The sequence below is a fragment of the Diachasma alloeum genome, unplaced genomic scaffold, assembly GCF_001412515.2.
Source record: "Diachasma alloeum isolate Michigan unplaced genomic scaffold, Dall2.0 Dall_scaffold_01026, whole genome shotgun sequence".
NCBI lineage: Eukaryota > Metazoa > Arthropoda > Insecta > Hymenoptera > Braconidae > Diachasma > Diachasma alloeum.
Genome location: NW_021681138.1, coordinates 158,368 through 184,142, shown reverse-complemented (window position 1 = coordinate 184,142; position 25,775 = coordinate 158,368). Strand labels below are relative to the sequence as shown.

General features: G+C 39.0%; 2 protein-coding genes across 2 annotated transcripts; both read left to right on the top strand.

Annotated features, from left to right (window-relative positions):
* Nucleotides 1–3,024: 3,024 nt before the first annotated feature.
* On the top strand, nt 3,025–5,224 carry LOC107045612. The gene is made up of 2 exons (XM_015267936.1): nt 3,025–3,147; nt 3,258–5,224. The coding sequence occupies exons 1-2, from the start codon at nt 3,055–3,057 to the stop codon at nt 5,025–5,027; spliced, it is 1,863 nt and encodes a 620-aa protein (XP_015123422.1). The 5' UTR covers nt 3,025–3,054; the 3' UTR covers nt 5,028–5,224.
* Nucleotides 5,225–7,790: 2,566 nt separating this feature from the next.
* LOC107045611 (ribosome-binding protein 1) lies at nt 7,791–9,197 on the top strand. The gene is made up of 2 exons (XM_015267935.1): nt 7,791–7,910; nt 8,020–9,197. The coding sequence occupies exons 1-2, from the start codon at nt 7,818–7,820 to the stop codon at nt 9,049–9,051; spliced, it is 1,125 nt and encodes a 374-aa protein (XP_015123421.1). The 5' UTR covers nt 7,791–7,817; the 3' UTR covers nt 9,052–9,197.
* Nucleotides 9,198–25,775: the final 16,578 nt, after the last annotated feature.

Genomic DNA, 25,775 nt, shown 5'->3' with positions numbered 1-25,775 from the left:
GCTGATTTTATTGCCCAATTGTGCAAATTTAATGAGTTTTTTTTTATATTCAATTTAAATTACAGAAAAAAAACGTCAGAATTTCATGTGTCTAAATAAGTTTTTTTATTAAGATATTTTCTATAGGAATTCCTTGACTGACATTTTCTGTTTTTTCCACTTCGATTTTCTTTTCTCTTCATTAAAAAAATTAAACAAAAAATGGGAAGTTTGAGCCGAGGATTTTCTGCAGAAAATGTGTCAGTAAAATATTTATTTAAATGGTTGGGAAACATCAAATTTGATTGTTTTTTTTTCATAGAATATTTTTCATTAAACAAAATGCGGAGATCGAACGAAGAATTTTTCAAGAGAACTGTCAATTGAATTCAGTAGGGGTTTCTATGGATTTTTTTTGTGCAGGATTTTTGTAAAAGCAAAAAACTTCTCTCTTCATAATTTTTCCCCAATTGCTAAAATAAATACATAAATAAATAAACTCGTCTAAAATTCTTTCAAAAATCCAATGAATGAAAAACGAGTGGATTAAAAAAAATAATCAACTAAAATCTTTAATACCATCAGTAGAGCCAGTGCATTAATAAAAACCCGAAAAAAGACAAAAGATGCCGGGAAAATCGTGGTAAAGTCACCTCACGATTTCCCGGGATTTTTCCATCCCATTGTATTTACTCAGATCTGCGACAAGACGTGAAGTTTCAATCTCAATTTTTTCCATGAATAACGCCAGGCACGCCGACACGAAGTACAGAGTAGAAAGCGCAACACTGAATTTTATCACTCAGAAATACTACTCCCCATGTATTCCACCTGCCACTCGATATTATTCCACCGCAGATCCCAGCGACTTCATCGATATCCGTCAATATCACTCCCCAGTGTAAACAATCTGATGGCTACATCAATCCCTGTCACTGATGATACACCCGTCATCCACTCTAATCGACTTTTACAAACTCATGAGAAAAGTTCTCCCCTCATATGTGTGTTGAGAATATCAAACTACTTTGACAATTTTTTTTTCTTGGGAACATGCACAAAAAAATTTCATAGAAAAACAGCGAATTCTGTGGAAAATTCTATTAGTTCTTGGCGGATTTGAAAATTCCGCAATTTCACTGCGCAAATGCACTGATGGAGTAGAACAGATTGACTTGAGGGAAATTAACCAACTTGACAGGAGAAAATTTAATGTCTTTCACAAAAATTAAATTTCTGTCGTGATCATCAGAAATCCCTAGAAGAATTCGAACTGTTGGTACGAAAAAATATAATCTATTGTACGACAATCATTTCATCTAAGAGAACTCCATAGGTTTATACACCACAGAAAGAATACATTGACGAGGAAAAAATATTTTTTTCCCAAAAACATTGTCCCCTCGAAATTATCCTTTGTTCCATGGAAATTGGTTTTGGTGGAAACTTTCTTTTTTATCCACAAGTAAATTGTTTCCCCACGACAAAAGATCTCTTCAGGGGAGCATATAATTTTTCCGCAGAACTAATTTTTTCTCACAGTGCAACTAAAAATTCCTCGGAGATCAATTCAAAATTGAATTCGTTCATTTAAATTCACTTAGCCTCTCTCTCATTACAAATTCTATTATTGTGTGTCAATTTTCGTTTTATTGTTGTACCTACATCATCGCCAATACTTTTTCATTCCACGCTTGAAAAACATTACAAAATTTGTTGAAAGGTTTCCTTTATATAAATAACCTATTTACATGTCACAATCCCTCATTTTTCATTTATTTGGAATTTATTCCATGTGATTAAGCCAATATTTCCCTCCAATAAATATACGAGTCCATTAACTTCCATAAAAAATACTACAGAAAAAATTCCAATAAAAAATATTATTTTGTTTTGAAACCAGTTTGGTCATAAATGATGTCAAAAAATCTTGAAACCCATGAGATGATCGCCGCAAGCCCATAAATTGTACTAGGATTACCTCAAGCCGCTGAAGATAGACGAAAACATTAGGTAGTAATTTTGTCTTCAGATTTCCTGAAGTACATTCCCATCGAGATAGTGAGATTGGAGCAAGATCCCAGGAGAGGATAATGTTCTTGGTGAACGCCCTCCGTAGCCTTGACCTCGGCAACCCCACTTGGTTGCGCACCGGCGACTGGTTCAGGATCACATACCTACTCGTTTTCCACAACCCAAGGGTCTCCCGGCAATTTATAAATAATTTGAATCATCCGTGAAACTTACGACGAGAAAAACCTGAGATGAAGTTTTCATCCACTCAGCTTCATAAGACATGTGAGGTACTTTTTACTCTCCAACGCAGTAATAAGTAACAAGTCAATAGCTTATCGCGGCGTCATAAAATTCTTTTACACACGAGCGGATGAATGATAACGCCCCGGGGCATCCCCGGTTATGTTTGCGGCAACGAAAGATATTTTATGACGCCGATTGAGTGTGTGTGTGCGCACAGATGTCACAGGTCTGATTGTTCAAGTCTCAATTGATGCGGGAATTATCATAGAATGACAACTGCGCATCAAAAACACTCGATAATTATCGGTATATAAATCACTGACCGTCGTGATTTGCAATCTGACGAGTTTATGCACTAAAGAGTGATGAGATGATACAATTTAATCGACCGATAGCGCTATCAGTCGTCCTCAAGGTCGTCTCCAAATTTTGAGAAGCCCCCGTGCCCCAATTTTAATGATCAAATAAGTAGACATTTGTCTTACGCATTCAAAGTCAACACAATGAATAGTGGTATGGTAATGGAGCGTTAACCCCACGACCCGCAATTCCCTCACCAACACAATCTTTCCCGATCCGTGAAATTCACTGTATTAGTGCAGCGCAGCCGAGCGCGAGACGGCTGGGAATTCCTGTGACTATATCTTCTGGTGGACTGTGTCACCAGTTTTACGAACGATAGTTGGCAGATCGGTGATTCCCCGGTGAATATTTTATTGCTCGGGTGCATTGGAACTTGCATATATAAACCGACGATGAGCTCTGCCAATCACAGTCGTCCACAGTTCTTGCTTCAGAGAACAAGGGAAGAGTACAATGAAGACTATTGCACTATTTGCCATTGTTTTGGCAGTCGCAGCTGCTGAACCAGGTCTCAGACGGGGAAAGGTTGGGCCGCCTCCATTGATCGTAAGTAAATATTTCTTAGACTGTTGATTATTTCGATGGTTTTGGAATTCATGTGGAACTATTTTCTGATGTTTTGGTGGGATGATTAATTTGTAATGTCTGTTGACTAGAACCGCCCACGTCCACCAACCGGAACCGGCAGTCGTTTCCGGCGTTCTCCGGAACCTGAGCCTCAAGGATCGATCGTGCTTCAAGGACAAAAGCCCCTGAGTGGACCTGACCGTCATGGATCATGGAACTTGGATTACCAACATAAAATCTACGAGGGAAAGAACGGACACATCAGCGCATCAGGTGGTGTTGGAAGTCAGCACGGTTCAAGGGTCGGACCTCAGGTTGGAATTCAAGGGCAGTGGAGATTCCGTCGTTCTCCCGAACCCGAGCCACAAGGATCAATTGTATTTCAAGGACAAAAGCCCCTGAGTGGACCTGACCGTCATGGATCATGGAACTTGGATTACCAACATAAAATCTACGAGGGAAAGAACGGCCACGTCAGCGCTTCAGGTGGTGTTGGAAGCCAGCACGGTTCAAGGGTCGAACCTCAGATTGGAATTCAAGGGCAGTGGGGGTTCCGTCGTTCCCCCGAACCCGAGCCACAAGGATCGATCGTTCTCCAAGGACAAAAACCCCTGAGTGGACCTGACCGCCGTGGATCGTGGGGCTTGGACTATCAGCACAAAATTTATGAGGGTAAGAACGGACACATCAGCGCATCAGGTGGTGTTGGAAGCCAGCACGGTTCAAGGGTCGAACCTCAGATTGGAATTCAAGGGCAGTGGGGGTTCCGTCGTTCCCCCGAACCCGAGCCACAAGGATCGATCGTTCTCCAAGGACAAAAACCCCTGAGTGGACCTGACCGCCGTGGATCGTGGGGCTTGGACTATCAGCACAAAATTTATGAGGGTAAGAACGGACACATCAGCGCATCAGGTGGTGTTGGAAGCCAGCACGGTTCAAGGGTCGAACCTCAGATTGGAATTCAAGGGCAGTGGGGGTTCCGTCGTTCCCCCGAACCCGAGCCACAAGGATCGATCGTTCTCCAAGGACAAAAGCCCCTGAGTGGACCTGACCGTCATGGATCATGGAACTTGGATTACCAACATAAAATCTACGAGGGAAAGAACGGCCACGTCAGCGCTTCAGGTGGTGTTGGAAGTCAGCACGGTTCAAGGGTCGAACCCCAGATTGGAATTCAAGGGCAGTGGAGGTTTCGTCGTTCCCCCGAACCCGAGCCACAAGGATCGATCGTTCTCCAAGGACAAAAACCCCTGAGTGGACCTGACCGCCGTGGATCGTGGGGCTTGGACTATCAGCACAAAATTTATGAGGGTAAGAATGGACACGTTAGCGCATCAGGGGGTGTTGGAAGCCAGCACGGTTCAAGGGTCGGACCTCAGGTTGGAATTCAAGGACAGTGGAGGTTCCGTCGTTCTGCCGAACCCGAGCCACAAGGATCAATTGTATTTCAAGGACAAAAGCCCCTGAGTGGACCTGACCGTCATGGATCATGGAACTTGGATTACCAACATAAAATCTACGAGGGAAAGAACGGCCACGTCAGCGCTTCAGGTGGTGTTGGAAGTCAGCACGGTTCAAGGGTCGAACCCCAGATTGGAATTCAAGGGCAGTGGAGGTTCCGTCGTTCCCCCGAACCCGAGCCACAAGGATCGATCGTTCTCCAAGGACAAAAGCCCCTGAGTGGACCTGACCGCCGTGGATCGTGGGGCTTGGACTATCAGCACAAAATTTATGAGGGTAAAAACGGACACGTTAGCGCATCAGGTGGTGTTGGAAGCCAGCATGGTTCAAGGGTTGGACCTCAGGTTGGAATTCAAGGACAGTGGAGATTCCGTCGTTCCTCTGAATCCGAGCAATAAGCAGCTGTAACGCTTCAATGACCACAACGCCTGAGTAGATCTGACCGTAATGGATCATGGAGCTTGACGAATCTCTAGTGTCATGAAATAATTATACTCAAACATGTATCACACATTGCTCATCATATTTCAATCCTGCCAATATTCAATAGAATACTAATTTATGTCTCAATTAAAACAATTTCGTGAAAAACAAACATGTGTCTTGAATACTTTCAATTCTGTTGACTAATCCCTTGGTNAGGACAAAAGCCCCTGAGTGGACCTGACCGCCGTGGGTCGTGGGGCTTGGACTATCAGCACAAAATTTATGAGGGTAAGAACGGACACGTTAGCGCATCAGGTGGTGTTGGAAGCCAGCACGGTTCAAGGGTCGGACCTCAGGTTGGAATTCAAGGGCAGTGGAGGTTCCGTCGTTCCCCCGAACCCGAGCCACAAGGATCGATCGTTCTCCAGGGACAAAAGCCCCTGAGTGGACCTGACCGCCGTGGATCGTGGGGCTTGGACTATCAGCACAAAATTTATGAGGGTAAAAACGGACACGTTAGCGCATCAGGTGGTGTTGGAAGCCAGCATGGTTCAAGGGTTGGACCTCAGGTTGGAATTCAAGGACAGTGGAGATTCCGTCGTTCCTCTGAATCCGAGCAATAAGCAGCTGTAACGCTTCAATGACCACAACGCCTGAGTAGATCTGACCGTAATGGATCATGGAGCTTGACGAATCTCTAGTGTCATGAAATAATTATACTCAAACATGTATCACACATTGCTCATCATATTTCAATCCTGCCAATATTCAATAGAATACTAATTTATGTCTCAATTAAAACAATTTCGTGAAAAACAAACATGTGTCTTGAATACTTTCAATTCTGTTGACTAATCCCTTGGTAACAGTCAACCCATCACCACCCTTTAAATCTAACTACTCCAAATAGTGAATAGTAATCGAAAACTGAGTATCTGAGACTCGAGCGGATGACCAGCTCGTCATCCACAGTTCATCACAGTTCGTTCATCACAGTTCAATCCTGCCAATATTCAATAGAATGTATACTAATTTATGTCTCAATTAAAACAATTTCGTGAAAAACAAACATGTGTTTTGAATACTCTCAATTCTGTTGACTAATCCCTCGGTAACAGTCAACTCATCACCACCCTTTAAATCGAACTACTCCAAATACTGAATAGTAATCGAAAACTGAGTATCTGAGACCCGAGCGGATGACCAGCTCGTTTGTTAATGCTCGACCGGATAATGTGCTCCCCGGGACGCTTCTGCTAATTGCCTAGCATCGCATTATACCTCTGAGGGGACAGTCAACCGAACTTCACATCTGTTGACATGTTCTAGATACATATTGGCGTCATGATCGCAGTATACACATTCAATCTCCAGTCGATTTTCTTAATTTTTGTTCCATTTTGCCTCCCAAGATGCGTTACAAGTTCGATAGTCATCGGATTAGATGGAGCATTTGCAAGTGGCATGTACCAACGAAATAATCTAGAACTATCAACTAACTTGAGGGGACATATCGAGCGACTTCTGATATCTGATGGAACATGTTAAAAAGTGGGGAAAAAAATCAGTCCCACCGATTTTAGCTTGTACCACGAAAAACAACATTTTTCATTTTTGCCTTTAAAATTGTCCAAGTGCATCAGTTTTAATCCGATTGACATTTTTTTCAAAATGTTCGTTAAACTTCACAAGAAAAGCATCCGTTCTACATTCCATTGGATGGAAAAATAGAACAATTTTTTTTCGTTTATTGTTTCGCTTTGATTCATCATCCCATCTTTTTTTCAATTTGGTCATGAGTCCTTCAACGAAGCGGAAAATGAACGCGTGCTTTATGGTTTGGAAACTAACGAACATTTTGAAAAATAATTTCACTCGGATGAAAACTGCAGCACTTGAACGAATTTAAAGGTAGAATTGAAAAACTTTTTTTTTCGTTCATTCACAGAGTAAAATCGACGAGACTTTAATGTGGACTTTTGAATTTCACTGCGGTCTCCCTTATAAATTACGAAATAATTCCACCCATCAACTCGTGTTTGCTTGATTGTATTTTCAATTTGGGTCGTCATTGTTCCCATTCCCCACAACCTTTAAGACGCTTAAAGCAGGTTACTCGGGTATCAATATATGTTTACAAAATGAAGTTCGTGCCTGGATGCATCGCATTCCGTACACAACTATCGATACCAGATACGATCACCTTCAGAATATGAATGTAAATTAAATCTCTATTTGCCAATGTTCAAGTATCAATCGTAATTAACAGAATATTAATCAACAACTTTCGTGATTTGCTATCTGACGAGTTAATACACAGAAGATTGGTGAGATAAAAGCATTTAATCGACTGATATCAGCTGTACTCAAGGTCATCTCCAAATTTGGGGAAATCCCCCGTGCCTTAATTTTAACGATCAAACTAGTAGACATTTGTCTTACCTAATGAGATTTGATTACAATGAATAGTGTTATAGTAATGAAGCGTTGAAGACCCTTAGCCCACCCACCAACCCAATCTTTCGCGATACGGATCTGTGAAAGTCACTGTATTAACGCTGCATGGCCGAGCACGAGACACCTGGTAATTCCTGTGGTCATATCTCTGATAATCATTAATTTCGAGCATTGGCAGATGGGTGATTTCCCCTGCAATATTGTATTGCTTGAGTGTTTTGGTATCCGGATATATAAACCGGCGATGAGCTCTGTCAATCACAGTCGTCAAAGTTTTCTGCTTCAGACAACAAGATACGAGTAAAATGAAGACTCTTGCACTTTTTGCCATCCTTTTGGCAGTCGCAGCTGCGGTACCGGTTCTAACTAGGGGAAGAGTCAAACCTCCTAAATACATTGTGAGTAGGCATTTCTGGGATTATCGATTGTTTCAATGATTTTGCAATTGATCTGCAACTATTTTCCAATATTTTGGTGTGATGATTAATTTTCCTGTTTTTTGCCTAGAATCGTCCACGTCCACCAAGTTCATCCGGCCACCGTTTCGGTCGTGCTGCTGAATATGATGTCTCAGAGACTGAATCCGATGACGCTGAGATAGAAGCCCGAAAGATTCACGGACACATTCACATTGGTGTAGGAAAGAAGGGTCACATTCATACCAGCGGAAAGATCCAATGGGATGAAAGTGAAGACGAACTAGAACCCCGTGATGTTCACGGAAGCGTCAGTGTGGATGCCGGCGCCTCAAAAGGTAAAGGAAGCAAGGCTGAAGGGCATGTTGGTGTCAACGGAAAGATCGAGTGGGATGAGCCAGAAGCCCGCGATGTACACGGAAGCGTCGGTGTAGAAGCCGGGGCCTCAAAAGGTAAAGGAAGCAAGGCCGAAGGACATGTTGGTGTCAACGGAAAGATTGAGTGGGATGAGGATGAACTAGAGCTTAACGGAGTCAAATGCATTGAATCCCGCAAAGTTCACGGAATCATCTGTGTAGAAGGAAACAAGACTGAAGGCATTGTTGGTGTCAAGGGACAGATCGAGTGGGATGAAGATGCGCCAGAACCCCGCGATGTCCACGGAAGCGTCGGCGTAGAAGCTGGAGCCTCAAAAGGTAAAGGAAGCAAAGCTGAAGGGCATGTTGGTGTCAATGGAAAGATCGAGTGGGATGAGGATGAGCCAGAAGCCCGCGATGTCCACGGAAGCGTCGGCGTAGAAGCTGGAGCCTCAAAAGGTAAAGGAAGCAAGGCTGAGGGGCATGTTGGTGTCAACGGAAAGATCGAGTGGGATGAGGATAAGCCAGAAGCCCGCGATGTCCACGGAAGCGTCGGCGTAGAAGCTGGAGTCTCGAAAGGTAAAGGCAGCAAGGCTGAGGGGCATGTTGGTGTCAACGGAAAGATCGAGTGGGATGAGGATGAGCCAGAAGCCCGTGATGTCCACGGAAGCGTCGGCGTAGAAGCTGGAGCCTCAAAAGGTGAAGGAAGCAGGACTGAGGGGCATGTTGGTGTCAACGGAAAGATCGAGTGGGATCAAGAAGAGTGAATATATCGATCCATGGTGGAACCACCAGAAGCTGCAGATCACGTTGACGAATCGCTAGGCCATGAAATAATTATACTCAAACATGCATCATCATTCATAACAGGTTGATCCTGCTTATATTCAATAGAATGCATCCTAATTTATGTATCAAATAAAACCATTCCTTCAAAAGCAAATGTGTCTCAAATATTCCTAATTCCGTTGAAAGCAATCACCACCATTCGAATCAAACTACCCCTAACACTGAATGGTAATCGAAAACTGAGTATCTAAGACCGGAGTGGATGATCAGCTCGTTTATTAATGCTTGACCTAATAATGTGTTTCTCGAGAGGTTCACGCTGATTGCATACTCCGTTTATGCACGATGGAATGGCCACTAGCATCGGATTATAGCTCTTAGGGGACGGTCAACCGGGCTTCACCTCTGTTGACATGTTCTAGATACATATTGACGTCATGATACACATCCCAATCTCCAGTCAATTTCATCAGCTGTCTCACTCCATTTTTCACTCCCAAGATATGTGACAATTTCGATAGCCATCGGAATCGATGAAAAATCCACAGTTGATATGTACTAACGAAATAACCTGCACGGAGAGAAATATTCAATCAAAATTACCTATCTTTTCCGTAATTTTTATTTGAATTTCCTGTGAAAATTTACGATAGCGTCACTTAAATTTTCTGAGTCGATACCGTAATCGGCGAGCGAACTGTGAGTTCCGTAATTTTTACTGACCATTTCTCTCCGTGTGGAACTTTCAACTCACTTAATAAAGTGCGTGATAACTCGACCTTTCAAGTCGTGTTTGTTCGATTCAACTTCTGATATGGGTTGTCTTTGTTCTCATTTCCCGCAGCCTCTAAGACCCTCGAAGCAGGTTACTCGGGTATCAATATATGCTCACAAAATGAAATTCGTGTCTGGATGCATCGCCTTCAGTACACAACTGTCGATACCAGCCATGATCAACATCAGAATGTGAATACAAATTAAATCTCCATTTTCCAACGAATCTGCATAGCCCGCTGCATCCCTATAATTCCGCGTGAAATCATCGGCAACCGTAATTTTATGAATGCAAATTCAGTACTAAACATGGATTTGTTTACCCCCGGCAAATCTGATATTTGAAACTGTAATGAGGACAAATATTGTCCTACCGTTCTCACGGATAATCGCTCGTCTATTCCCCTTTGCGAAGACTACAAAGTCTTTTTGACATCTGTTGCTGGGCTTGAATTGCAAATGAAATATACCGGCGCATCTCAAGGCGCGTCCCTCCGTGAGCCCATTGCCTCCGCTCGTATTACCTCCCCACGTTAAAGGAAAAAGGTTCTTAAGAAAATAAAAAAGCAGCGACAGGACAAACAACACAGGCTAGCTCGCGGAAAAGAATCTCCGGAACCCCTGGTGAAATGAAATGGATTTACTCATTCATTTGTTTATTCATTTTACACCGGGGGAAAGCTAAGAGGCCGAGTTATACGATTTCCTCGACTCTTTTACTTTCTTTAATTTTCTCGTCGCTATCTCCTCGCGTTTCAATTTTCCACTACGAGAAAAACTGTTTGCCCCGGCTGCTTTTCCGAGTATCAGGTTTCAGAAACAAGACGAACTCTTCCTAGTAGCTCAGCAGTAATTGCCCGGGTTCACATCTCCAGTTCCCAATATTCCTCTCACTACGTGAATTCCAGAAATGTCGAAATAAATTTTTTTTTTCACCTGGCGCCAAAGTGTCAGATTTTGGACTTTTGCCGGGGGAAAGTCGACTTTCGCCAAAATTGAATTTTTCCGCCAAGTGAGGGTTGATTCTGCATCTACTTGCGATTCTGATGCCAATGACACCCTTCGAAGTGGGAAAAAGATCAAAATGAAAAAAAAAATTTCACCCAGAACCAAAGTGTCAGATCTTGGATTTTTCCCGAGGGAAAGTTGACTTTCGCCAAAATCGAATTTTTTCGCCAAGTGAAGGTTGATTCTGAATCTACTGACGATTCTGATGCTGATGAAACCCTCGGAGGTGCCAGATATGTCGAAATAAAAAATGTTCATTTTCACTTTGTTCAAGAGTCAGATTTTTTAACAATTTCATTTTTTATTTAGACAACGCATGCAAGCGGATAAGAGGATATAAGTTATAATACATTACTTATATTTAGACCCTCATTGCCTGACACCACTTTTTTTACTTTTATATTCTGACCCTAAAATTGTGACCCTAATATTCTGACCCTCATTCTTTAACCTCCACTTTTTGATCCTTATGGTCTGACACATGCTGCCTGATCCTTATATTACCCTCAAGAGGGCTTGCTACAACCCGGTCTGATACAAGAGAACAATCTTCGAATTGAAACACCCATCCCTCAATTGAGTATAAAATATATTTGATTCAAGTATTTCTTTCCCGTGTAGTTTTCTCCAATTAAAATACATCATTTCTCTGGGATGATTCACAGAAGCTTCTCGTTGACGTCGTATTGTACCGAGATAACGAACAAGGCAGAAATATCCTAGGAATTATACGATCCCTTCTGTCCTCTCTCGAAGTTATTTCGCCTTTACGATACATCGTAAACTGGTCTAATGTCTCCCTGGAATCCTCTCAACGTTCTTATTGTCCACGATTGGGAGCGATATACCACGTACAATACATCTCCCGGAGCAGATTTGTGGGACACGAAATATCATTAATTCTCTCAAACCCCGCGAATTTATTGCTACCGAACCGTTAAATCCACTCGAAGCGAATTCACGTCAAACCAAACTTTTGTGAAGGAATACTCGTTGAAAAGTCGTCCTGGATGCATCCGAAAATCTCGACTTCTGTCAACTTGTAATTAGACTTATTCTGCACTTGTAGCATTTCGGAAAACTTTCGGGGATGGATCACTCCCGGCTTAACCTTAGAACTTGGCGCCTCAGCATCTCTGTGAAAGACTTCTTACAACTAGCTGACTTCTGTAATGGAACAAACCACTTTGTGTTTACGGTTTAGTACGCTGAAGTGCAGTTGCACTGGAGGCACTTGTCTTAGTGAATAGAAGCGAAGGAAATGTCATGTGTTTTCATTGGGATGTGATCATGATCGTTAAACTCATGATAATGTAAATCTGTTAGATCATGATTCGCACAATTTCTTGCTCGGAAATATTATTCGTCTTCGCTTGCATTCTTTCGTTATTATAAACTTTAAATTAAATTCAGACTTCGAATTTTCACTCATCTCTGTACAATTGGTGAATTATTCGCTCACAATTCGCGCGATTTTTCGTTGTTACTAAACCTTTACATAAAGCGGAAGTCACAACAATACTAGAATTATTTGCTTAATAAATGAGAGGGAATAAAGTGTTCGGTATTTTCATTGAGCCAACAAACACAACAATTGTTTGCCCATTGATTATCTTATCTAAAATCCTCCCCCGTCTCTCACATCAAATGACACTCGTGAATTACATCCCACAAACGCGAGCTGAATGAATAGACACGGCAAAGATAAAATTTTCCCGTCGGCAATTTCCACTCATACCCCTGCAAAATCCCTGAAATGCCATTGTTCTCCCCCGAGAAATTGCGAAAATAGGTATGCATATGAGCCTCTGCACGAAAATTGGTAACAAAACCACTGGGAGAATAAAGAGAGAGACGTGGAATGATAAGCAGCAGAGAACGGAGGACAACCGGAATTAGTTTGTCACTCTCATTCTTTTATTTCAATTTCCACTTTTCCGTCCGTCCGCCCTCTCTCATTTCTGTTTTCCCGACCCCGGCCCACTTCGCCGGGGAAACTGCATCGATGTTATTACGATCGATCGAGCCCACGTACCTGCGGCAGAGTGAGCCTGCAGACTAAAGCCACAGTCTGCAGTTGCGGCGGAATGCGACTCACAACGAGGAGAGGGAGAGAGAGAAATTTGTCTAGACGCACTCGAAAAACTGGGGGTTGAAGTTATGACATTTTTGCCTCCCTTGTTAAGACGGTATGGTCTGAAATTAAGATATTGAGGCATGCATTTTGGATTCTAGGTGGCTTACCCATGGAATTTTTTTATATAATGATTCGAGGCTTTTTGAGTTCGAAGATGAAGGCGATAGCAATAATTCAGTAGCGAAGTGGTAAAATGGTACGGGTCAAATGTGACTATTGACCAGTTTTCTGTGAATATCTCGGAATCTAAGGGAGATAGTAAAATTTTTGGTATAACCTTTTTTGGGGAGCCGATTGAGGGCTATAAAAAATGTAATTACAAAAATTTCGCTATCTCCCTTAGATTCGGAAATATTCCTCAAAAACTCAACTGGGAGATGAGCCCATTTATCTGCGTTTACCACTTCACTACTGAATTATTTATCCACTGTTTTGTTTTTTTTCTGTTTTATAATTAAAACATTGTACATCATATGTAAATACTAGGCTGAAGGCCCCGGGCGATGGCCGGTCAAAAGCGTCTTGTGACAAATTCCGTTAAAAATAAAAATAAATAATAAATAATAACTATACTATGCGCAATTCAAGAGCAATTTCGCGTTTGTTTTCATTGGTAATTTTGGTTGTGTTAAAAGTTGGGAAAAAAGGGGTAAGAGAATTCTTGTGATCAAAAATAGTGATCAACAGTTATTTTCCTCAGAATAATATCTGAGGCTTTTATGTTCTTTTGAACTTGCCATGATATTTTTTTAAAATTCATTTGACACGCTTCATTTTTGAATTCATTTGGAGACACTAGTTTTTACAGTTCACTCATCATCAAAACTCTTCTGGTGTCAATTTGCCAATTTTCTGTTCTACCATCGCACATTGAGGCACTTGTTACGCTGGTTAAAATCACGTTTGAGAGTGAAAGCAGACGTCTGAGAGGCACTGCAACCGGTGTTACATGGCACTCATGACACTTCGCCCATTTCCGGGGACACATAATTCAAGTCCAACGAGTTATGAAACTCAACTCGGATGTTGCCAGCCCTTTGACAAAATCAATTAACTGATAATTTGAAACCTCCCATTGGGTTTCAAATTCTCATCTTCCTGAGGGCCAATAACTGGGCAAACTTTGTATCATATTGGAAAGTTCTTCGGTTTCCTTCGGAAACTTTTCAATTTATCGGTGAGATGGAGATTCCAGTTCTCGGGGTTATTTATTGGTTTCAGTTTATGTAAATAGGAGGAGGGTAAGGTTAGAGTATGGAGGCTTCTTTATCCTGCAATTACAATATTTCAGGTATTTCACCGGAGGAAAGTTTAATACCGCTGCGTTTTCATGCCGTGTCTGTAACTTTTATTTTGAATTTTGGTATTCATTTCGACAATATTTTTGAAAAAAATTCGTGGACTGGTGTATTTTGTCCAATAAAAATGTTTTCAAAGCGAATGAAGGAATTATTGGATTCAAATAAAGGATTAATACATGTTAATAAATTTATTCTATTCACTGTCTAAACACTAATTTCATTTCTGACTTCAAAATAATTCAACAATTTATTTAATGTGAATAGAAATCAAGCCCAAGTTGAACTAAAAATTTTATTGCGAGCCTTTCGAATAAACCCATTTCCGTACAATTTGTTATATTGAAATATTTATTGTGAAAATTTCACGACTTAAATTTCCAAGTTTTTTCCTTCAATTTTTTAAACAAGAACAAAAGAAAAATAAATTGCAAAAAACTCTAAAAATCATAAATAATAAAATAAAAATAGTTAAAAATTAAAAAAAAATAGTTTCTATAAAATAGTTTCTATTGGAAATTTTCTATTAAAAAAAAATAAAACATTTCACATTAATCTTCCATAGAATAGAATTCTGTACACCCAACGAAATACGATCCAAACATGATCCATCAATTCCAAATAAATATCCGAAGACAATAAACACGCTAGAATTTAGCAATACCGATCCACTCCCCGACCACTCCCGTTAGTCCAATAAAATAGGAAAAGTATAGTAACTCGGGAGGAGCGGGCGGGAAGGAAGGCAATCAATGAGGGATATATATGCATCGCGGTTCGATAACAATCTCGAGCGGGCGAGTGATCGAGCGTGGGAAAGGGCTTGAATTTTTAATCGCGTTTCGAAGCACCCCAGCAACAAGTGGCTTAACATTGCATTCTTCTAGTGCCTCTTATGGAGTAACGTAGAGATACCCCACCATAACCTTATGCTCACTCAATCTACTTCACCCGTAAGACTCGTGTGGAGGTTTCAGGTGTTCCAGTGATTGCCCGTGAATGGCTCGAGAGATACCGAGGTAACATGTGTCACTCGAGGCGTTTGTTGATCCAAAGGTTAACATCCAGGGTATTTGGTTCCATTTGCTCAATTACACCAGTCAAGAGTCATTTCTCTTGGCAGAGTACATAAGCATTGATCGTCACTCAGTGTCACTCTCGCTCATTCAACTCGTGTACCCCGAGATCTTATCACTCGGCTGTTATTGTTGGAATAAATCCGGAATAAATGTTTCCGAAGTCACGTGCTCACTTGTACCAGGTGCCAGTGTTCGTCGAGTACTTGTTGCCATAGTTCGAAACTACTCGTTAAAAAATCAGGGAAATTGCGATACTCGCCGCGGTGTTTGAGTTGTGAATAATGAACAAGCAAACTATTGCTCGATAATTCTGATACAAATGCCAACCGGGGGACGCTGGTTACGATGTTTTCACGGCCGTTCGTTTTTCATTCGGCCGTTGAAATTAAAGGTTCTGGTACTTGGAAAGCGTTGTAGCATTGAATAAAACTTTTCGTCCGGTTAAGTATTCTCTCGTAAAACGGAAGTTTCCAGCGGGAGGGCATTAATTTCAAATTCTTCGGAGGCTTTAGTCCGGTAGAGTTATTATTTACTTGAGGGAAATATAAAAGAGGCTGAGTAATTTGTCAATTGGTTGCATAAATCTTTTTGTTTGAAAATCTCGTCATTTTTTAGGTAAAATTTAAGGCCGAGTCTGAATTGGGAATTTCAAAATGCGTTGGTTGTAGTTCTGACAATTATCACAAGCTCTCATAATTTTGATTGTTTTACACTCATAATTATCACAAATTCTTGTTCAGAATTCTCACAATTTTGATGATCTCATGAGTCGATAATTTCTTTTCTTCTCATGATTTTATTACTCATAACTCTCGCTATTTTTTACTCACAATTCTTATGATTTGTTCTTTATTACAATTCGCATAATGATGGGATTATTCTATTTGTGAGAATTCTCATAATTTTTCTATTTTCCCTTCCTCATAAGTTTTTGCTATTTTTACTATAAGATTCTGACATTTCTAGCTCATAATTTTTACAATCACTTGCAAGTTCATAAGATCTTCAACACATAATTCCCAATTTTTTTGCTCGCAGCTCTCACAATGTCTTGCTCACAATGCTCATAATCCTATGTTTTGCTCATAATCCTTGCAATCCTCACAAATTTGTGTTCGCAATTCTCAAACTCCTCCTCCGTTATAATTCTCACAATCCTATGTCCATACCTCCCTCATTTTTTTATTCAGAAGTCTCCTAACCTTATCCCTCACAGTTCTCACAATTTTTTTCATGGAGCTCTCACATTTTTCGCTCACAACACTCAATCCAAGATTTTTAACCATAACTCATAACTCTTATGCTCACAGCTCTCACAATGTCTTGCTTATAATTCTCAAAGTTTTTCAAATCCTTGAAATCCTCACAAATCCTCCTGATCTTCAACTCGCAATCCCCATTATTTTTTACTCACAATTCTCACAATCCTATATCCATAATTCCCTAATTTTTTTATTCAGAACTCCCATAACTTTTCCCTCACAATTCTCACAATTTTTTCCATATAACTCTCACATTTTTTGCTCACAACGCCCAATCCAGGATTTTTATCCTAAACACTCATAACTCTCACAATTTTTTCCATATAACTCTCACATTTTTTGCTCACAACGCCCAATCCAGGATTTTGATCCCAAACACTCATAACTCTCACAAATGCCTCAAAGAATTGAATGAACCCCCATCACGCCTCATCACTAAATCCCCAATGAACTAAAACCCTCGAACAATCGCTCAATACCGCCAACTTAATTTTCTCCAGCAAGCTAATGCCATTTCCAAACCCATTTAAAACACCCTCAACATTTTTTCCCCTCATTGTTTCACCTGAAGCCACCTCCACTCGGAATGACCAATTTAAAGTAGTTAAGCGTATTGCTCATAGTGAAGTGAGTGCAATGGTGCTAAGCATGAGTTCCGTGCGATTTCATTTGCGGAAATGGCCCTGGGTGGCCTCGTGTCTCCGGCCAATGAATGCTTTACGAATGGCTTTCCTATAGCTTTCTGATAAATTGCACTGTCGACTGCAAACTCCACCGCGTGGGGTATATACAACAGGAATATCCCTTGCATCATCCTGGTGTGCGCTCAGTGCAAGCCGCAAATTCGTGATTAAATTTTCCATACTGAGTTATGTTTCCTACACGTTTATACGTATTTCAAGGGGTTTCTGGGTAGAATAATCAGTGCAACAGCTCGAGATACATGGAACTAAATAATCCCCACTCAATTCAAGCTTTATTCGACCATTGTTAAGAGAGAAATTCAGAGCGCAGTGAATTTCGTAATAAAATTAAGTGCATGAAGTGGCTTTAGCGACCGCGAAATGGTTCTTTACTGCAATAATAAATTAATTGAGAGGTAATATGTACGAAAAATTCGTTAGACATTTCTATGGGAATTTTAGTGAACTTTTTGTTATTTTTTGACAGGTTCCGGTGAACAATTCCGCAATTTATCTGTGCGTCTTTTTTAGAAATGAAATATAGGGGGAGAAAAAATTATTTTTGACAAAAAAGGCTTACACTGTTAGCAAAAATAATGAAATTTCATGGACAGTGACACTAAATACGATTTTGGGGGAAGAGAATAATAAAATTTCAGGTTTCACTGAAAATTCAGTAAACTTCCAGAATTTTAAGGGACATAAAGACGGGAATTCCTTAATTTATTTGAATTTCTAATCTAATATGAATATTCAGAGTCAAATTGCATCGAATTTTCAGTGAAACCTGAAATTTCCTGAAAATTCAAGAATATATTTACCTGAATTTTCGGGTTTTCTATTCATTTTCAGGGAAAAATGGAACGAAATTCTACAGTTCTGTTTGATTTTTCCACGAAATTCTGAATTTTCAATAAGATTTCCTGAAATTTCGATGGAATTGGATAAAAATTTTCGGAATTTGGCACGGAAAATACAGACAAAATTTTGTAACAGTGTACTTGGTACAAGAAAATATTCTCTGGTCATTTTTAATAATCCTGAAATCTCCTGATGAATAATTTCGTTCTCAGACTGAGAGAAAAAAGTTTTCCAACTGAACAAAAAAAATTGTATAGAAAAATGAAGTTCTGAGAAATAATTAAAAGTTGTTTTCTATAAAATTTTGTATTAAAAAAAATGTGCAGTAGACCGGTGGAATTTTGTCAGTAGACGTTCAACAGAACACCAGGAGAATTTCCCTGAAATTTTCTTCGCGCGTAAAGATAGTGTGAAAATGTCATTACGTGCTTCTTACACATTCCTCGTTCAATTGCGGAGAAAATTTATACTCCTGATGTGTAATCTACACGAACTAATAACAGACACTCGAGATACGGGGCGAAAAAAGAGTGGAGATTGTCCAGTGAGCCTATAGTACTCTTCACAGAAACTACGAAGTGTGCTTTACGTTCTCGAAGCGATTACGAGGAAAAGGACTTTGGGTCCATGCCTGTGGTCTCGCACGGCACTTTGCACGAGAATATGCTTTCAAAGATAATGGCAGCAAGCTACCTTCTAACTGTATATACTATGGGTATTATTAAAGCCCAGTGGAACTAGGTGGTGCTCTCGTTCATTTGATACCGTCGTACTCTTGCCTCCCCCCGTCTTTACCATCGTATGTCAGCTTAATAACCTACGGACCGCCGGGTTTTTCTCACACGGGGTTGATTTCATGCTTGGCTGTACTATAAATTTGGAGATTTTCAATTTTCCTCATTTTTGGTTCTGAATGGAAGATTTGTGTTCATTCAAATTTAAGTTTTGGATTTTTTGTCTTATATCGAGGATGGTGGAATTGAATCTTTTTTTTTAAATCTTGGTATTGTTGAGTCTTATCAATCGCCATTAATTAAAATTTAATGCATCGGTTAGTTTCCTTTATTTTCGAATTTTTCGAAAATCGGTTGTCTGACGATAGCGAAAAAAATGTTCTGAATTGATTAAATGATGACTTAAAAAATTTGTTTGGATGTTCTTTTGACCGAGTTCCAAGATGAAAGTGATAGCAATAATCGTTATGGTGATTTATTTGAAAATTTGCAAAAATTTTGATTTTTTTTTGAAAATTGGAATTCCGGGGATATTTTTGGATATCATGCTTCAAATTCAAATTCCCCTGGAATTGCAGGAAATATTGACATTGAAAAATCAAATATTCCATTAAGTTTCGGTTCAAGTGATCTAAAAATCAATAAAATACTCGATTTTTCAGTTAAATTGTTCCGTGAAAATTCAGAAAAATCAAGGAAAAATTGAAAATTCATGTGATTTTATTTGTGAATACGCATGTTCCATTGAAAATTTGATAAAGTTATGAAATTTCCATCTTACTCCCATTGAAAGCTCATGAATTTCCTTGAATTCTACCTAAAACTTAAAATTTCATAACTATTTTTCCCCAAAATCTGATTCAACGTCACTCTCATGAGGTTTACTATAATATCTTCCATGAAATTTCAAAAAATTTCGAACAGCGTGAAAAAGACCTGAAAATCGGGTTCACTTCGCGATTACTTGACTCGTTCGGTAATTATTCTCTAACTTTGTTCTCCATGTCTTATTCATTTTTATAATACATTTATGAGTACATAAAAATAATAAATTAACAGTTAATACACTTAAAATTTAAATGAAGAAAAGCAAGCGGTTCACAAGTCAATGAAGTGATACAATAGACGTGCGCGCGTCGGGTCTAGTTGCTGCCAAGCTTTCCGTGAAATTTCTCGGCGAGAAATTTTCTAGAAAAATTCTAGTACGAGTACTGGAAAAATCCCAATCCACCGGCTGTGAAAAATTCTAGTGTTGTTAAGGTAAAATTTCTTGGTATTTCTAGTAAAATTTCTGGGGATTTCTGTGAAATTTTCGCAGAAATACGGAGAAAAATTCACGTTTTCCCCAATAAAATTTCTAGTGCCGTCACTTGAATTTTTTTCTGGCCGTCACTTTGTGCCTCTTTTCCCGTGCTAGCACTAGAATTTTTCTAAAAAATTTCTCTCCGTGTTCAATTCCTTCTCTACCAGTACAATCCAAGAATTTTCCCCTCCTTCCTGATATCTCCCCCCTCGGTATTCTCCCCTGAAAATAACTCCGTAAAAAACAACTCTTCGCGGGGAATATTCGAAACCCGTGGAATTTCCTGCGCTGACCCAAGCCCGCAAATTCCCAGACAAATAGTCCCTGGCAATTCCCTGGAAAGACGATATTAATTCATATCTCCGAAAATCGATATGGACCCGGAATGTCATAGCGCTCACCGAGGTGAAATCAGAATGCCGGGGAGAATAAAGTTACGGTCCATATTCTGGGAAGTGTATGCCAGTCTTTCACACATATACGCATACCTATTTCACTACCGGAAGAAAAAACCGGGCGCTCCGCTTCGATCCCACCCACCTATGCTCTCTGCGAAACCCCATGAACTCCCTGGGGATTCAGCATACGGTCTATCCGTATTATTCACGGTTATCGTACCCCTTGAAAATTTCATCTCCGCCGTACTTAGATCATAAAAGGAAGTGGTAGTGATCATAGCCTCTGGGGCATCAGCATGATAAGATCATCTTTGGGCGGTTTCGGGGATGTATGCGAGGTGTGAAGAGAAAAAATTTAGAAAATTATTGAATCAACATACATGATTCGCATAAATAATTGTTTAATGAACTAGCAGGGAGGAAAAAAATTGATAGAAAAACCTAGCGAATTCGCTAAACAATTCTATTGGATTTCTGGTGATCTGTATTAGTTTTTGGCCGATTCTATTGAAATGTTCAGAAGAAAATATTCTATAGAAAAAGTTGAAAGATTTCGGTTTTTCTGTGCAACTTATTCTACTGAGATATTTTCTATAGAATTCCTTCAACTCAAATTTTTCAAGTTTTTTTGTTTGATTTTCTTGATGAGAAAAAAAGAAAAATAGAGTGAAAAAAAAATTAGAAAATTTGAGCTGAGGAAATTCTGTAGAAAATATCTGAAGAGAATAAGTCATATTGAAAAATCGAATTTTATTGCCTTTTTCGATTGAAAAATTATTTTCTATTTAAGAAAGTTCAATAGAAAACCAATAGAATTTTCCAACGAATTCGTTCGATTTTTCTATTAATTGTTTCCGTGCGTGAGAGGTTCTGCCTTGTCGTAACGAGGTTGTATAGACAGATGAAATTCTTATAATTGTTTCTATAAAATATTTTCTACCCAAAAAAATGCACAATAAAATTGTGGAGTTATTCAATAGAATTAGTCGAAAGCTAATAGTCTTCAATAGAAATGCACTGGAAGTTTTTATCGAATTAATTACCCTTAACTTCAATTTTCAATTCCTCGTCTTAATTTTCCGTCTGAATTTTCTATTCATATGATCGACAATAGATACAACATCCCTCATGTTTTGACATCGTCCCTTTGCATTCCCGTTTGTGAATTTTTTCCACCCGTTTTCTCAAATAAAAAATTTCCATTCGAAAATTTGCAACAAGAATCCTATTTTTCCCGTGGTTTACAATGAATAATTAATGAATCGAAACTATTGTTGTTTGTTCATCACCCATAACACTAATCGAGTTGAACCACTAATTCACCAGGCGCTATTGTCCCCAAGCATATTTATGCAGATAGTTGGCTTAATTCATGCGCATTGTAATGAACCCACAGGCATTTAATTTCTTCAGGGATGGATTACAAATCCTCCAATTAATGTTCCACCACACACCGATCGCCTAATTATATGAATCTGAAGCCAGTAACTAGCGATCCCACCCAATCGATTGAATAGTGTATTCCGCACAATGCGTGCCCAATGTTCTTCCAAATAACTGCTTGTTTACAGCAGCTTTATCGGGTGGATTATAATCTTTGTAATTGCTTGCGTTATTGGGAACGACTGGGAAGTTAAAATTGATGTGGAAAAAAGAACTGATTATTTCCGAGAATATATAAATTATATATTTTTACCGCCGCGAAGTTGAAAGGTTTTCTTGTAGTTTATGTAATAATTGTTATTAATATTCATATAATATTACAAAGTCGCAAGTCGGACGTAATTGTAAGGGGTGAATGTGTGGAGATACGCTTTTTTTTAACCCCCCGGTAGAAAAGTTGAAAATTTCTTCGAGAATTTAGTGGTAATTTTCAGGAAAGCGACATTGAGTTCGATTAATTGGGGAAAAGATAATGAAATTTCAAATTTCACCGTAAATTTAACGGAATTGTGAATTTTTAAGTAGCAAGAGGATTAAATTTAGTCGCATTACCGAAATTTCTTATCAAAATATTAGTATTCAGTAACAAATTACTGTGAAATTTCAATGAAAGGAAAATTAAAAACGATATTTCCATGAATTTTCTTGATTTCTAGGAATTTTCAAAAATTATTCAATTTAAAATTCTGATTTCTTCAGCAAATGGTGAATTTTGAATAACAAAATTCCGCAAAATCTCACCGGAACTGTCACTTGATAAAAATTTTCAAGAAAAATCACAACTTTCAACATGAGATATCTTCTCCGAGCTATTTTTCGATCCAGGCTTTCTGTTTTGGAACTTAATATCTCCCGCGTACTGAGAGAAAAAATTAGCTCTACCGAAACACTATATGTTCCACGTGAGAATATTTGATGGAGTGAAACAGATTTACTTGAGGGAAATTAACCAACTTAATAGAAGAAAATTTAATATCTTTCACAAAAATTAAATTTTTTTCGTGATCATCAGAAATATCCCTAGAAGAATTCGAACTGGTGGCAGGAAAAATATAATCTATTGTGCGACAATCATTTGATCTGTGAAAACTCCACAGATTTATACCATAGAAAGAATACATTAACGACGAAAAAATATTTTTTTCCCAAAAAAAAAATTGTCCCCTCGAAATTATTTAGTTTGACAATAACACAGTTATCAAGAGAATTGTAGTTTCTTCTTCAAATTATCATTTGTTCCGTGGAGATGATAAGTGATTATTGGACAAAGATACACACAACTCAATAACATTCCCTTGATAAAACCGGAGGCTCATATAAGTCTCCGTAGAACGAATGTATTTACCCGAAAGACATGTAAATGTCTCACGAGAACAATTACTACTCCGAAAATTATCCTATTTAAGTGAAAACTTTCTTTATTGCCCCCAAGTAAATTGATTCACCACTATTAGTTCAGCAGAACTAATAGTTTCCCTCACTGCAATTAAAAATTCCTCGGAGATCAATTGAAAATTGAATTCGCTCATTAAAATTCGCTTACCCTCTCTCAAAAAACACTCCCCCGGGTATCGGCAATCAGCATTCATTGTTGTACCTAAATCATCGCCAACAGTTTTCCATTCCGCAGTTAAAAAACATTTCGAAACTCTTGTTAAAAGTTTTCCCCGTTTTATTGAGTGTACAGTGAACTCCTATTCGATATTTTCCACCGTGATTTTTTTTCATTCCTGAAATACCCGCTGGCCATGCCCCATTCACCGTGTGAATGTAACAATCCTTTCCACAGGAAAATGAAAAAGTGGAGAGGAATACATAACGGTGAAAAAAACTCCTCGGTGGATTTAGTTCGGATTGGATGAATATCAAATAACGCAGAGGTGTTTTCCGTGCGTAGGAGGTGCGGTGGGACGTGTTGATGGTCATGGAGCTGGGTTTTATATCCTGGGGCGGGATCAGAAAGGGCTGACGCTCATGACTGGATTTGATAATGGTAATTCAACTGGTGCACATGCGCAAGTGCCAATGAATTCGGTATGCAACAGTGGAATGGTTATCCTAATTGGATGATGTACCAGCCTAACTGGGTAATGCGAGGGAGATGTGGAGAGAAATTCATGGTACAGTGGCTAATCAACTTGAAGCGAATGAAGGATTTTCTGTTTGATTTGACGCTGACAATGGATTTGCGTGTTTTCAATGGGTGATTCTGACGCCGAAGGGAAATGCATTACGGGGATCATTCGGTGGATGCTGGAGGCTCGCAGGTATTCAATTTTGGAGATAGTTGTCATTGAGGGATTGAGTGACAGCTGTTGACCTGACTAATCGGGGAATGGAATCAACAGTAATTTCAGAATCTTCAGTATACTTGAACGTGAATGGGACATTAGTTTGGAAATTTTTTGGGTCAATGATGACGGTTATACGGATATTTCCAGGAATTTTATTATGAACAATTTATAATTTGAAGAAAATAATGAATGGAAATTTTAAATTTCGGTTCAATTACACTCTGAAAATTATGATTTTCATCATTATTTTTATTTATTATAACTTTTAGAGTGCATTCCACGAAACTATATTATTGATCGTTCAGTAGGACGAAAATTTACGTTTTATTATTCGACATTTAATTCCTTCCCCTAAATCGAAAATTGCAAATGAATGGAAATTCTTATCATGCGCCACTTCTGCTGAATTTTTAAGGAAATCCGTCATTAGAAATTAACAAGTCGAGGGAAAAATAAAGAACAATTGTTAATTTCAATTGAATTATTCCATAACAATTCATAAAAATCAGGAAAATTCAGAGAAATAAATTTTTTTCATTTTTTAAATTGGATAAATTTTTTAGTTTTCAATCACATTCTGACTAAAAATTCAAGCGAGTTGGGGAATTTTCGACTTTCTGCTGCTCAAGAATTTACCCCCCGCTCTACAAAAATTAAAAATATGGAAATTGTTCATAAGTCACAGCTTTACTGAAATTCGAAAGGAATGAATCATTAAAAATTGCAAATTTCATGGAAAATCAAGGAAAACTCTAAATTTTAGTTCAACAATTACATAAAAATGATAAAATTCATAAAAATTCATTTAATTTTTCACAAACCATCGCCCATGCCACTTTCCTAAAAAAATACTGCTAATCTCCCGATAAAATTTTAATTTTTTTCAATTTCAACAGTGAAGATAACCACCTCCCCTCGAAATTGTCCCCAGAAATTGAATTTTCTCTCGTGAAATACCCGTGAAATCGAAAACCTAATGAAATATCCAACCAAGACCACATGATGCATCTGGTGACAATAAGAGTGAAGAGAAATCGAGCCAAATCGGATTTCCGTGTCCAACGTATGAAGTCAACCACGAATTTCCGGTCGGAAGGTCGCAATACGTCCTGGGTCTTTGGCTTTCCCTCGGTGTCGTTACGACATTGTATATCGTAAAACATTTATTCACAAGTGATGTACGGGAAACACCCGGTGAACTTTTCAAGTGCTGCAGGATGTGGTGCAGGATTTTGGCCCATGGTTTATCCACAACCATTCGACCCTTCATTTCTCACTCCCCGGCTTCCGTATTTTGTTTTTATTCTCTGTAAACTATTTTTTTATGTTTCTGCATATGTTTAAGGGTTATTCCTCAAATGTTAAGTGAAAAATTTTGGATTTATGAACAATTGGGAACTTCTTACAAAACGAAACATTTTTTGAATG

Excerpts from the sequence above, each read along its gene's own strand:
- LOC107045612 (XM_015267936.1), top strand. The coding sequence starts at position 3,055 with ATGAAGACTATTGCACTATTTGCCATTGTTTTGGCAGTCGCAGCTGCT. Across the intron at positions 3,148-3,257 it reads TTGGGCCGCCTCCATTGATC|AACCGCCCACGTCCACCAAC; the intron begins GTAAGTAAATAT and ends TCTGTTGACTAG.
- LOC107045611 (XM_015267935.1), top strand. The coding sequence starts at position 7,818 with ATGAAGACTCTTGCACTTTTTGCCATCCTTTTGGCAGTCGCAGCTGCG. Across the intron at positions 7,911-8,019 it reads TCAAACCTCCTAAATACATT|AATCGTCCACGTCCACCAAG; the intron begins GTGAGTAGGCAT and ends TTTTTTGCCTAG.